Source organism: Zootoca vivipara, chromosome 9 (genome assembly GCF_965207765.1).
Source record: "Zootoca vivipara chromosome 9, rZooViv2.hap1.1, whole genome shotgun sequence".
Taxonomy (NCBI): Eukaryota; Metazoa; Chordata; class Lepidosauria; order Squamata; family Lacertidae; genus Zootoca; species Zootoca vivipara.
In genome coordinates this window covers 54661568-54676407 of record NC_142592.1, presented here as the reverse complement: position 1 = coordinate 54676407, position 14840 = coordinate 54661568, and the positions used below count along the sequence as shown (strand labels likewise).

At 43.9% G+C, this 14840-nt stretch overlaps 1 protein-coding gene across 24 annotated transcripts in view; it reads right to left on the bottom strand.

The window, feature by feature from the left end:
- Window positions 1–22: 22 nt before the first annotated feature.
- WNK1 (WNK lysine deficient protein kinase 1) overlaps window positions 23–14840 on the bottom strand; it is a 117708-nt gene continuing 102890 nt past the window's right edge. For 9 of the 24 annotated variants that reach the window (XM_088652339.1, XM_088652343.1, XM_088652342.1 and 6 more), the window contains 7 exons: window positions 13913–14556; window positions 12377–12579; window positions 10118–10297; window positions 9178–9249; window positions 6082–6123; window positions 2978–3159; window positions 23–2821 (listed from right to left, as the gene is read on the bottom strand). In XM_088652339.1, coding sequence (XP_088508465.1) covers window positions 2507–2821; window positions 2978–3159; window positions 6082–6123; window positions 9178–9249; window positions 10118–10297; window positions 12377–12579; window positions 13913–14556 — 1638 coding nt within the window. In that variant the 3' untranslated portion in view covers window positions 23–2506. The remainder of the gene's footprint in view (window positions 2822–2977; window positions 3160–6081; window positions 6124–9177; window positions 9250–10117; window positions 10298–12376; window positions 12580–13912; window positions 14557–14840) is intronic. The other 15 variants (XM_035127436.3, XM_088652357.1, XM_088652358.1 and 12 more) reach the window with 6 other exon arrangements.

Here is a 14840-nt window from a genome sequence, read left to right as displayed (position 1 = left end):
TTTGAAAATGAAAAACCACAGCTCAACAAAAGCAGGTTTGGTTTATTTGAATGATTTCATTAAATATCTACAAAGAAGGTAACAAACTGCAGCACAAAGCGCAATCATACAGGAAGCGCAATGCCTGGATTTAGTGCAAAACATACCATTAACTACGGCCAGGGAAGCCCAAGGTTTGAATTCATTTTATTTTATTTTTTTACAGTGTACATTGTTAAATAATGTAAAGAAAACATCTGTAATTCAGAAACAGATCTTGTGGAAAAAGGTATTCAAAGTGTAATAACACAAAATAATTTAACAGTTCAGTAGCATTAGTTAATTCCTCTAGACCTCAGTTATTTCATCCACAGGAGGGAAATCAATGGTAAATAAAACCAGTACTTGCATAACTAAGTGAAAACTTGACCTCAAACATATGAAACCAAAATACTAACCTTGTGCAACACTCAGCTGACTAGATCCTCTAACATTAGGTGGCATCTTTTCATCCATTGCTCCTTCCTGCTTTTTGCACATCAAGCTCACCTTGAATTTCCCATCACACCTGTGAGGACTTCTTTTTTAAGTCTGAAAAGTTGTTGAATCCCAGCCACCTAGGCTTCCGTCTTTTCTTTTCAGCCACTGGGTCCAACTCCTACCTCTGCCTGACAAAACCACTGTAAACTTCAACTTGAGGCGAAGGGATGAAAAGAAAGACAGACGTGCATATGTTTGAGGGAAGAGTGAAAGAAATACAGAAAGAACAAATGTCCTTGCTAACTTTAGAGGACTTCTAGGGGTGGGGAAAGAGAAAACAGACTTCCAGACCAAGCAGTAAAGCTGCTTCCAAGTCCAAAGCAGAAGTACTTTGACTTCACAGCCTGCTGCTGCAATGCAAAGTAATACTAGTTGGTTGCAGTTATTTCATTTGATCAGGGAACCAGTATTTTAAGTTAGAAAGAGGAAGGCGAGTAGGAGATATAGAACACCTACTAAAAGGCAACACAGTTAGTTACAGTCCTGGTACCAGTTTTAAGTCCTTTAGACATAGAAAGAAAAAGTTGTTTTTGATGCTGGCTGTTTCAAGTGTATCCATCTTTAGCAATGGATGCTGCACCAGGAAGATGTGTTCCTGGCCTTTCAGGATTGGATTGACAGGCAGGGCAGGGGGGGAGGAAATCCCAGCAAACACCCTCCCTCTCCAGAGTGATAGCTCCAATCCCTTAACATACATTACCCTTACTAAAAAAACCTTTATAGCTTAAAAGTCAACCCACCCATAGGTGCTGACCCCTTCAAAGATGTCCCTCTTTCTCCCAACTTCCCCTATTCTCAGCAACCCAGCTTCTACTCTGGTCACTGTGTCCATTCTCTTCAGCACCTCCGCATAAATCCCTCACTGCTGCTGCATTAGCCACATCAGTTTCCCCCACCACTCCATAGCTTTACTCTTCCAACACAAAAGCTGCAATAGCTCCCCCTCCAACACCTACTCTCGACACTATTACAGTATAAGCATCCAATGTGTTATGCCTTTGGTATTCCAGTGACTATACCCAAATAACCTCCCTCTGCCTGGCGAAAGTCTGCTGGGAAGGTGATGCTAACTGTAGAAGCAATAAAAAGTCCAAGGCACTAAAATATCCAGCAAGCATACTGGGAGAACAGACAAGTATTCAAGTACATTAATTTATACAATTATACATTCACATTTATCTAATACAATGAAAATACAAAGGAAAAAAGTTAAAGTGTCTCCAATAAGTATCAGGATATAGCTAGCTTTCCCCCATTTTTTTCCTTTTTAACTGTTTAACCCTCTATACGCCACTCATTTTTTTTAACTACTGTTGTCCAACAACATTTATATATCACAGTGTTTCCACATCAAAACTGATGGTAAGTACATGTCCGCAGGGAACTTTTTAAAAAATTTGTCTTCTAAACAATTTAAATTGCTCTAATGCTGCAGTCAAAGCTGTTAATATCTTTTACTTAAAGCAGTAATGACCTATGTCAAAGCATGGGCTGTTCTGCAATTCCACTTGTGTGCCCCATCAGCTCAGGAACTTCGGTGTGATGGTCTGACGGAAGGAAGAGACATGGAAACAATGGACAGCTCTCCTCCCTCCTCCCCCGGCTGAATTCCTCAGAGCAAGACAAATGGCATACTAAAGATTCATGCTAAAACTAACAACAATTCTCCCATCTCAACCCATGTAGATTCAGCATCTTAAGCCAAATGAATTTTACAGCATGAAGCCCTTGGCTTGTGTGGTAGCTTTCATCTTTACACACCTGCCACAGACGAGAGGAAGCTTGTCCCATTGTGGAAGATCCTGATCACTCTTCTCCCCATATTCAAAATGGAGGGCTTTTCTTACGGAGAGCAGAGAGCAATGGTTAGAGGAGGAAGTTCACCACCACCCCTTTGGGCACTAATAGCCAGTTCACTGCAGCCTAGTGGTTGATTCAGGGCCCCATCTCCCCCCTCAAGTCTACCCAGCAGCATGCCTGGGTCTCATTAAGTGGTCCGCAGATTAGAGCCAGGGGGGTTGCTGATGGATTTCTGCAAGTTGCTGATGTTGAAGCTTTGCAATGAGGTGGCACCTACAGGCTGGAACTGGCCTAAAGGCTGCTGTGCTGGACCACCTGTCCCACTCCAGGGAGCTACAAAGGGCACTGCTGGGTAACCGTATGGCTGAGGGGGGCACATGGCCTTTGTGAAGTGACCTAGGGAGGTAGCTGACGCAGCAGAGATGGGTGTAGCACCGAGGGAGGATGTCATCGAGATGCAGAGCTGACCTGGTGCGGAGAACTTCCTTGCCATTCCTGGGCCCTAAAAACAAAACCCAACCCAACAGGGTATTTCAGAATTGCCAAACAATGTTAAAACAGGTACCTTAGAGGCTTCTCCCTCAGAAATGTGTCAGATCCTTCCATGAAGTCGGCTGAGTGCCTATGACCAGACACAATGCCCCAAGCAAGTACTTACCTCATAATTGCCATGCCCCTTGCCTCCTTTCTTGCCAGAGAGGCTCATGGCGTCACGAGCCCAGTTGTCTACTAGCTTGTGCAGGTCATCTGTAAAGGTCCCTTTTCGACTGGACGCAGGAGGCTGAGACTGAGGTGCCTGGCTGTTCACTGTACCCGCAACAGTGTTTGTACTGCTGGTCCCTAGAAGAGCAAACCAATGGCTGTCATTTAAACCTGACTGTATGATAGTTCCTGAAGGTCATCAAAACTACAGCTACAATGGAAAAATAGGAGAAAGCAAGAGTTTAAAAAAGCCATGCACATGAATTCTACAATTCAGTACCAGGACATAATGAAGAGGAAGGGATTTAGGGCTCAGCTAGCAGTTTCACTCCTATTAGGTTAATCATGTAATTGTGTGTTATTTTCCAGATCAGTGGGTGGTCTGCAACGTTGCCATTTTCCACTGAGGAATGAACTAGCTTTTGGTATCAATGACAGGTCCATGATTAATAGGTTCCTCTACATTGTCAACAAGCACCTATTATATCAAGTTAATGCTACTGCCAACTCTGCCCACTCACTCAGCAAGGACAGCTGCTCTGCTCTGCAGATGGAAACTAAAAAAGCCCCAGGGACTTGTTATTGGAACGAGACATTGTATTATGGGCAGGTACTTCCATCTGCATGAATGTACCTGAACCTGCTGGCTTACTGTCCAAGCACAACAGTGCCAAAGGGAAGCAGCAAACAATCAACTGGTGCTTCCAACTCAGATGGCAGCTTCCAGGAGAACCTGCACATTTGGGTTTCACACCACACAGAACTTTATACAGTTCTGCAAAGGGAAATGCAAGAACTGTTTCAATTTAGAATATGGCACCTGGTAGGATCAAATCCTAAGAATAAAGGGAAATCCAAAGTATCCAAGTTTCTTGATGGCCATTCTATAGCAAATCTGTAGTGGAATGGTGTGAAAAAGTTGTTTTTACTTGTCCAAAATGGTTATTCAGGAAGCAGAAACCTAAATGCAAGAGTTCAAGAGTGTCAAGAACCCCACATGTGCTATGAAACAAGCAACATGACCACTGAGATAGGACACTGTCTCCAATGTATAGAAGCCAATGAGCCCACTGCATTGCTCAAGACTGTACAAGAAGTGCATTTGGGAAAGCCTGAAGTACAATTCAAGTCCACTGAAAAGGCTTTCCTATTTCAACACAAGAAAGGAGTGAAGGTACAACTTGATGCAAAACAGCTTAGGAAACACCAATTAGACCAGTAGAAGGTAACACATTAATTCCACCCGACTTGCTCCTGGGGCTGTCAAAATAATGGAATCAAAGCTTTAAAAGAAGTCAAAGAGGGAACCAAGAGTTCCCACTGCAAAAGACTCAAATTAAAAACTGATAATCCATTCCCACTGCTCAATAACTTTCTGTCAGAAGCAAAGTCATAGGTACTGGCAACTTAACTGGACCCATGATTCCTTGGGATAAAAGTGGCCTCCCTGAATCCAAGCCAGATCAGACAAGAATTCAAAACATTATAATTAGTTAGAGCAACTGAGCAAGGTGCCACTGCATTGTGAAATACAAACAAGCAGATAAAACTAGCCAAGGTGGTGAAAGACGCAGCAGTCCCCCCCCCCCCAACAAAAAAACTGTACTAAATAAGTTGGGAGTGGTGCTCATCCACATGCAGGGAAGAGGAAGGAGGAAGAATCCTCTGCCCAGGTGAGAGGAAGGAATGCAGAGCTAATAGTAATAAGATCGTAACTGTGTAACATGCAAAGGAAACTATACTTGTGATGCAACAAAATTCAGCCATGTAGTGTGAGAAACTGGAACAGAAACACACATCTAAGTAAAAAAAACAACGAGCAGCCTGAAGAATAGTACAGGGAACAGGCAATAGAGATTTTTAAAAAGTGGTGGTAAGAATCTTGATACATGGTACCAATAAAAATACCAGTGCATTCTCCTGACAACAATTTCATGCAGGGACCAGCACATATCCATCAGCCCCTTCCTGATGGCCAGAAAACACAGCTCTTGTTGGTAAGTGTAGTGCCCAGACACTGCCCTGCTTGCATCTCTAAGCTAAATAGTAAATTGGGGGTGGGGAGAGAGTTTCAATCCAGAAGGGTCTGTTAATGTTTGGCTTTTTACTTTACAAGCTGTTGAAAATGCACCAGATTGTTTCAGGAACCCTCTAAAACAAAAATATAAGAGGGAATATTATATTAAATGTGAGCTGAATTGAAAATACTCTTGTGTCTGGTTTATTATGAAGCCAGTTCTCGAGACACTTCATCTACTGAACCAGCCATCAAGAAGAGTCTGACGAGCACTTGGGGTCAGTGACCATAGAAAAAAACCTCCCTCCAATCTTGCTCAGTCACAGCAAACGTTACAGAAACTTATTTCGACTCTTCATACAACTGAACAAATGCAGAGGCTTTATCTGGCCCTGTGGGTCACACCACTGCACACGCCGCTGCCCCTTCCCCACCATAACGCTGCCAATTTGCTTCACTCCCATTTACTGACTCTTCATTGATGACGACACTTTGTCCTGTTGCGTTGTCCTGTCTCTAAGACATCTGGGTCCTTGCCCTTCCTCTTAGTAAGATATGGAAGCTCCTTTTGAAATTGGGTCAGTGCTTAGGGCAAACCCCTTTTGCTATGATCACTGCACACAAAGCCCATGAACGAGGGAGATTTTGCCTTCTGACCCAAAATGCTGCAAATTACTTGTGCTAATGTACACTTTGGCATCATTACTCGTCAGCAAGGAGGACACAGGTAGACTGATAGTCAAAACATGCCATTCCAGCAAGGAACTGCCGTGAGGTGGCCAGGCTTGTTGCAGTGTTAGTGCCATAGCTGCCAAGTTATCCCTTTTTTAAAGGGATTTTCCCTTATGCTGAATAGGCTTCCTCGCGAGAAAAGGGAAAACTTGGCAGCTATGGTTAGTGCTGAAACAAGTTAGAAAGGGACACAGAGACAGATGCTGTGCTTAAGACAGATTCAGGGAGGTTAAGCTTCAGAGATCAGAGGAAAACTTAAACACAGCAGTTTGGCAGTCAGAGTTCAGAAGTAACCAAAATGCAATAATTACTACAGAGCTGGTTGCAAGGGCAGACTTTTTTCACCATCTTCCCTGAAGCACAAAGAGAAAGCATTTTGTTAGGGAGAAACAGTGAGAAACATTTAGTGTCAAGCAAACAGCACAAATAGCCTGGTTATAAAGAGGGGAGAATACAACAGGACACTGTCCCTTGGTGACACTGCTTTTGATTCTTTCAGGACTTTTCTAGCAAGACACACAGTGGCAACTGGAGGAGCTGCATCAATATTCACATTTAGTTTATGCACCTGTATTTCTCACATGTATTAAGATTGTGGCCTAATCATTTCATCCAATATTAAGTAGGTTTTGGTGAGTTAGACTGAGTGAGTCTCAGACAACAGTTCAGGTACTCTTACTGATTGGAGGAAACAAAGCTTCAGTCCAGTTTGAACTGAAAGTCAAACGAATCCTGAACTGAACACTGGACTAAATCTTTAATTTATGCCCAGCTGATCAGATTTCTCCTGACTGAAAAAGGAATGGCATAAAAACTTCCCGCAGTTTTGAGAGTACATTATAATGGCTTGATTGTGACATTCTCTGATTCCCTATTTCCTGGAACATCAGTGCCACCAGAGGTAGGGAAATACCTGTTGAATCTCTTCCACTTTTTCTCCAGCTATCAAGAAACCCACCCATTAATTGTGCCCAGTCGTCTAACTTCTAACAGAAAACTTTTCCCACCGTCCCAGAATCTGTGATAGGAGGTCGGGTCAAAATCCAGTAAAACAAGAAACCTGTAAACAAACTGAGCATCGAGGCAAGCCGTGCTTCCACAAGTGCTGCCTTGTTTTACAGGACAGCTGCAATAAACTGAGGGTACTGCACATATGCCATTACTTCCAGAGACCAAAGTAGCATTTTCTGTCTCCCCATCATGGATCTTAGTTCACAAAGGTACCTCCCGTTCAGCAGCCACATTAAAACTAGAGCAGGTGTGCAGCAAGATTAGCCATATCCTTGCTATTTATTAATTATCCACCACAATAACAAAGGATGACTATGCCTTGATCTCTTCTTAATCTTTTATTGCAATTTAATGTTTTCTGGGAGAAGCTAGTTCTTAGTCCTGGCTTTATCAATATTTTTTGAAGATCCTTCCAGATGTGCCTTATACTGTCCACATTAAGATTTCCAGTTAATAAGCCTGAGATGGGGAGAAGAGCTGCATGTTGTTCTGCGAGAGTTTTTATTATGGGGGCTGGCCAGCCACCCTATAGAACCTTATGGACTGAAAGGCAGGATATACTTTAAAAAAGAATAAATATGTATGACTTAAAGAGTACACTCCAGTTGCCCCAAGCAACTAAAAACCAAGTACGATGAGGCTAAAGCAGTGCTGCAAGTTCAAATCCTAAAAGGGTAGTTTCTTATCATCTTATGATTTTCATTGCAGCTGTCCTTGTGCAAGTCTGTCTTGGAATCTGCTGCTCGGCTCATTAGGTACAGGCACAGAAAAATCCCTGGCGTGGCTGAGCTGCTGCTCAGTGTACATGGACAGATGCTCTTCAAAAATAGGATCCAAAGATCCTGCTTGTTTTTTTAAGTCTGGGAAGAAGAATACAATTTGCACACCCAGGAAAAAAGTATTCTATCTGCAGCATAAGCACACAATTCAAAGGACACATGTTGGCATCTTTCTGTCTTGAGAGACAATGGAGTGTGCCTCTGGGGGTGAACTCAAACTGCTGGAGAATCACAGCACAACCGACCCATCCATTTCCACCTATTTCCATCACCCTGTCTAGTTCAGTAGAGGCTGGAGACAGACCCAATCAAATGTATGGAGAACAGCTATTCTTAGAGCTCAATTCCTTTGGCTATAATTTTAAATCTGTTTATTAGGTCTATATATATTACCTGTTAAGTTCCTTATAGTCCTTTAAACGCCATTAATTTCAGAAGTGTAATGCACACTCATGTACAGCTCCAGCAAAGCAGGCTGAACATGTTTTTATACTCTGCAAAGACAGTGTGCCAAGCAACACATGAGATGCTGCACAAAAAATATTTATGCTGGAAGCATCTTAATCTCAATTATTAAGGGATTACATTTCCCTTCCAAAGCACAGGAAGAGAGAAGGAATACCCTTTCTCAAACATTGGCCCTTCCCATTCAAGAATACATTCCCACAAGTCACTCTTCTAACAAACTGATGAAGCATGAAGTAGGTTTTGCATGTCTCAACCTGAATAAGGCACCCATATGCTAAGCTGATCATATCTCTATGCAACTCATGAGCTAATACAAATAATCCCTTCCCAGGTTCCTATTTTAGTCAAGGGATGGGGACCTTAAACATTTTCCTCTGCTAAGAATTGAGCTGGTGGGGTAAGGTAGCAAAAAAAGCAAGCAATTCCCCCCAACAGGAGTAACAACACGGTACAATGCCCATAGCTCCAAAAGTAGATACTAGTCACATTGCTATCTGGATTGTCTTGATTTCAAGTCCTTTGGTGGAAAAGCAGCAGACATCTGTCATGGGTGCTTTAGCTGAGATTCCTGCATTGCAAGGGGTTGAGCTAGATGACCCTTGGGAACCTTTCCAACTCTACAATTCTACGATTCTATGAAGTGTTCTATCATGAGCACCAATTCAACAGTAGACACAGCCCTCAACCCTGAATTGCTGCTATGCATGTTAAAGCAGTGTGACAGTCACTGCCACATACACACTCAGCCCAAACAAATAAACAGCTGGCTGTGCCTCTTCAGAGTTATGCAAACTGGCCCAGGTCTGCACAGAGCCCCAGCTGAACCACTAGGAAAGGTTTCATCATGGCCTTCCCTGCAGTTACTACAGGGAAGACGATAAACTGAGGAAAGGAGTTTGCTACCCAAAGCATCATTAAAACTTGAAAAACATAAGCCACTATCATCATAGCCTTTTGGCTGAGCAGCACAATATTTTTTTAAAGACAGCTTTCTGGAGGATAAGAGCAACTCAGCCAAGCCCTGGGGTTGGAGAGACACAAGAAGGCAGATGTGAATGGACAGCATGTGACAACAGATCCAAGTAGCAGAAAACAAAAAGACGAGGAAGGAGTAAAGGTGTTACACACAAAGAGCCAAGCAGGGCGTACTCAGAAATCGGGTCCTCCTGCCACCAGGCTTGAATGTCACCCGCTCAGATGCACAGTTAAACTTCACACACCCTGTGATAAAACAAAAATAAAAGAGGGGAAGAACAAGGAGAAGAGAAGAGAGACAGAACACAACTACAAGATGTTAGAAAACTCTTTAAGCTGGTGGTGAAATGCACTAGTAAGACACGAGAGAAAAGAACCTCACCGGTAGAGGAGCATTTGCAAGACACAAGGAGCCAGGACTCTTCTGTCCCCCACCCCCACTCCCAAAACCATGTTTGTTTCCTCAACTGGAACAGAGCTATCCTCCAATAGTTAATCCAGCAGGAACAGGGTTGCATGCCACAAGTGATATAAAACAGCTAATGCACACATTGACATAATACATTGCACAACTTGAAAGACACATGAGGTGCAGGTTAGTAGGGCTCATATGGTTAAAAAGGAATGAGCAGAAGCTCCCTTCTCAATAGGAAGGTGACTTGGAAGAAGCAGTAGCATAATCTATTCTTGTATTGATATACCCACCTCCTTGTCTTGAAGCAACATACTGCTACTCCACCCACACCATTAATGTGTGTGCCAGAAATGAGTATGTTATGCATGCAAACTGCAAATTCAAATATGGTCTCTCAAGGACCATGATAAACTTCTAACTTGTGCAAGTAAAGTTGACAAGCTCCCAATTTATCCAGGGAGAACATATTGCACTATCTGCCTCAAGCTTTTCCCCTCCATCATCTCTCCTTGATGTGGAAGGTGCAAAAACATACAGGGCAACCTTCACTGTCATATCCTTAATTTTACTTGCCGGAGTGTCCCAGGCCTCACAGCTTCATCCTACGAAGGAGATAATCTGAAATGTAGCAGGATATTTAATCCCCCACCTCAGCCCCCAGTCACATTTCTCTCCATGCTGCTAATCTACAATATTTACCTTGGCCTGGCGCAGAAATGGCACCATCACTAGTAAAGGCAGAGTAGAGGTTCTCACTAGAAGGAGATGGTTTCAGAGGCTGTAACAGATGGTTCTGCCCTGTCTCTTGGACAGTGCCAGGAGGGTGGAGGGTCTGCTGTTGGGGCAAGACCGAAGGTGCACTCTGAGCAGACAGATTGCCTAGGGAGAAAGGGAAGCAAATCAGGACACTGGCAACATGATGGGTACTTAAGTTTTCCCATCCCAAATGCACAGTGTTCATATTTCACTTCTTAAGGATGACCTCTGCTGGCACATAAAAGGAAACTCTAGATCAGGGGTAGGGAATTGGATCCAGTTGGGGGGGGGGAGTTGGGGGTTACCCCAACTCCAGTGGCCCACTGGTGGGTGCCTGCTTTCTGCAGAGACCAGCTGTGCTACCAGGAAACATGGTAGCAAATACAATCCAGTGGGCTTGAAGTTGCCACTCATCAGTTGACAGGCAGCAACTTCAAACCTGCTTTTTGCAGGGATAAGCTACACTACACTACAACAGAGACAATTCCTGCAGAAAAAAGGGCTTTGAACTACCAGATATCAGCCAATAGAACTTCCCATGCAGGGATAAACTGTGCAGCCCAAGCCCAGCAGGCTTGCTCTTCCTGCCAATCCGCTCTTCAGCCATGACAGCAAATCTCCCTTGGCAGTCCACAACTGGGAATGCACTTTAAGGTTCTACCTGCCCCTCACCTGACATCAAATCTGATTATGTTGTGTGTGCGGTAGGTCAGCATGGTATGGAGGGAAATGGCCTTGTAGGCCAAACTGGGAGCTATGCAAGGCCTGATTAGGCCTGTGGGCCAGAGGTTCCCTACCCCTGCCTTAGATATTAAACTAGGCTGAAACCAGCAACAGCTAATGGGAGAAATGAACACAGGCCAAAAAATGAAAAGCTTTCACAGGACTGCTACACTGCTGCTTGTGGCTAACAATGGAAAGAATATTCCGTCAACAAGGGCAATACTCACAAATTAAGACTCAGCATCCACCTGTTTCTACTGGGTACGGTAATGGAGGACTAATTACTTATATTTACATTCCACGTCTTAAAAGTAAAATCTACAACGCAGTAAACAATAAACACCTTAACTGCATGTCTTCACTGCACATACACCACAGAAATATGCTGCAGGAAGCCTTGCTTTGCCCAATACAATACAATCCCTCAGCATTTCTTCAGTTTTCATCTAAAGTCTAAAACGCACAGTGAAAAGGCAATGGAATACAACTTTGGTGCTTACATTTTGTGCAACACTTGAATGGTGTTGTGGATAAAGACAGCTGAGTGTAAGCTGAGGAGACCTGGGTTTCTGGGGATGGGGAACCTCTGACCTGCAGGCATATCTTGGTCCAACAGGGCCCCCAATTTGTCCAGCCAGGCTATTTCTTCAAAATCACACCCACCTGCCAACCAGCAGTTGCCACACTGATGGGCAGGGAGGCACCAGATGATTGTTGGGGGCATGGGGTTGCCTTCGGTTTTAGCTGCGCAAACCAGTTCTCCACAGGGAACTGCAGAAGAATTTAACTTTCTGGTCATCAGCTGATGGAGAGGGGAGTTAAATCTTGCTGAGAACCTTGCAGAGAGCAGAACTGGAAGTCTCCACTCATCTGCTGAGGAGTGGAGACTTCAATCCTGCTGCATGCTGCTTCAAAGCACAGTGCAGGGCTGTTGGAAAGCCCTTTTACAAAGAGCCTCAAGCTGCTACTTAAACCTCCAGTTTTCCCAGGTTTAAAGACTGTTTGCAAAACACTTCCCTGCAGCCCTGCAGTGTGCTTTGAAGGGTTTCAAAGTGCAATGTCACATGGCATCATAATGATGTCAGGTGATTGAGAGGTAGGCACCCCGCACACCTGTCAAATTTGGCTCACCAGGTGTGGGGGAATAAGGATTTGGTCAGCCAAGCACAAAAATATCCCCACCCCTGGTTCAAGTTGCCAGTGAGACATAAAGCTCACTATGAAACAGAAAGCCAGACGCCTGCTTTCAGCTTAATCTACATTACAAAAGGAAGAGAGAGGCAGCGATCATGCGCACTACTCTGAGCTTCTTGGAGGAAGTGGGATAAAGATCAGTGGCAGTTGGAAGGAGAATTTGCAGTAGGAGATTTCAGAGTAGCCAGTCGAGCCCCTATTAAGCAGCCCATATTAAACAAAAAGTCACAAGACACTACACAAAGCCAACTTACCCAACCCATGGCCATTTCTAAAGTGTCTTACCCAAAATTTGAGGGCTCTTGTTACCCTGGGAGCTGCTGCGGCTGGATCTGCTGCCTTTTCCTTTAGTGGGTCTTCTTCGCCTGCCTGACAGAGGAGCGGCAGGAGGGATGATTACTGCTGGGGGTACCTTGCCCAGTTTTGTGTAAAGCAGTTCAATCTCCATCTTTTGACGACTTTGAAGCTCTTGGATCTCTTTAAGGTGCCTAAATGAATAGGAAAGGAAATATGTGTCACTTTTCATACCACTATATCATCCCAATAATGGATGGACAAGATGTGAACCCAGATTAGAAGTTATTTATCTAGGCAGTATCCTATATAACTAGGGCTGCACACAGTATGACAGTGGATTACCACCCTCTCAGAGGAGTGCTCCAAACAGCATGAAACAGTGCAGGGCAGTTCAGGGCACGCTAGGAAAGTGGGAGAAGCACGTGTTTCAAGAACTTTAAGGTTTGGCCTATATATTAATATATGGACAGATGGTTGATACTTTATTTAATTGTGTTGATTTATTTCCCTTGTGCTTCATTATGTTTTAATCACTGCAACCTACCCTGAGTCTGGTTTTTTTTTAAAAAAGAAATAAATAGATAATACACTAAGCTCATCAGCCCAAGTCAGCATGGCCAGTTGACAGGGATGATAGGAACTGGAGTACAAGAACATCTGGAAGGTCACAAGATCCCCACCCCTGGCTTCAGATCCATTTTTCTCTCTTGGCTCAACTGCCCAAAGTATCCTGGAAGCCCAGAGGTTCTTTCCAGGCAGTTTTGGAACTGTTTCTCTAATTCTTTTATGAACGCCAAGGCCTCGTGCCTCCCCCCAACACAGCGTCACCCGGGATTCACCACTCCGGTCTCCCGTCACGCTGATGTGGTCCATATCCAGGGACATGAGCACATGACAAGCAGAGTTCAAAACAGAAGCTCAGCCTTGAGGAGTAACATCTAAGCCTAATTTATTGCAAATTAAATCAAACGTAACCGAAAAAAGAAAACATGGCTCCTCTCTGTCTGTCTTCCTCGGAGAGACAGCTGCAAAAGCAAAAGTTATATAGAGCGGAAACAGCGTATCTCAATTTCCTCTCACAAGACTCCAACAATTAGTGCTGGAATGTAAACAGACATGTGACATGTAATTTGCAATTAGCTAAAGCAAGAAAGCCAGAAGCATGGGAGCTCTGTACTAAATTTAGTCCACTCATAAAACACTAAAGAGCTAGACTGTCTAGTCCACTCATGCATTTTTAGCACCTAAGACTGAATAGTGTCCCAGACATCTCCAGTTCAAATCTTGCTTCTGCTGTGAACTCTCATCCTCAGCTGCCTATCCGTTAATAAGGAGATGTTAATTGCAAGGAAGCACTCATTTCGCTAAAAAAAGGGACGAATATTGTAGACCTCACTATACAAATTCCCTGCAAGTGTTGACTGCAGATAACTGTTTTTAGTCCCACTACACAAGATAAAACTTTCAATCAAGTAATGCTTCTACTCATTATGTCCTATTTGAAAAGTCGGGGGGGGGGCTTACTTCTCTCGCAATTGACGCAGCTCGCACTTCAAGTCTTCATCTTCTATGTCTGACTCATTATCACTGCTCATGTAGGAAGAGTTGAATGAGTTGCTCAGGCTCTGAACTGGAAGACTGATCTTTGACCCAGGTGGATGGAGAGAATCTGGACTCCTTGAGCCATCATCTCGCTCCTTAGCTGCACCACTCAGGAAGGCAGCTTCCAGCTCAGACGATGGCCCATTCAGGTGCAGAGAATGCCTTCTCCCTATAAGCCCAGGTTTAGGAGTTGTGACAGGAGAAGAAATATGCTCAGAGCTTGCAGGCAGAGGGACTATTGCAGGGACCTCTCTCTCCACACAGGTCACCTCATCTTGAGTTTTAGACACAGAAAACCGGCCCACTTGGTCTGTTGCTGTTGTCGTCACCTGGAAACGCCCAACCTTGGTTGGCTGCAAATGAGAGGTGGAAGTGTGTGAAAAAACTCCATCCACCACATCCGCAGAAGTAACAGCAATGGCCTCAGCTATCTCACTGGAGGTTGGCTTCACCAGAGTACTCTCAGGGCTGCTGCTGCTAGACAAAGATGAGGAATCTGAGCTGCTTGTATCAAAGTGCCTGGGCTTACTTCCACTCTCTTTCTGCTCATCCACAGCTACTGACACCTAGAGACAATAGAGACATACAGTATTATAGCCAGAGCCCCTTTACAGAGTGGCACTTTACAAAGTGTAAGAGGATAGGTTTCTGCCTTGAGCAGCTTATAGTCTGAAATTTGACGCAGGGGACACAGAACAAAAAGGAAAAGAAAGTGGAAGCAGGGGTAAACTGAAAAATATGTGGATCTGTTTCACATGTATAGGCTTAGTTACAGTTACAGTAAGGCACAGGAACTAAGGGTTGTTTGTGCCAAGGCTTCACATAAAAAGTCAGAACAATTTTAAACAGT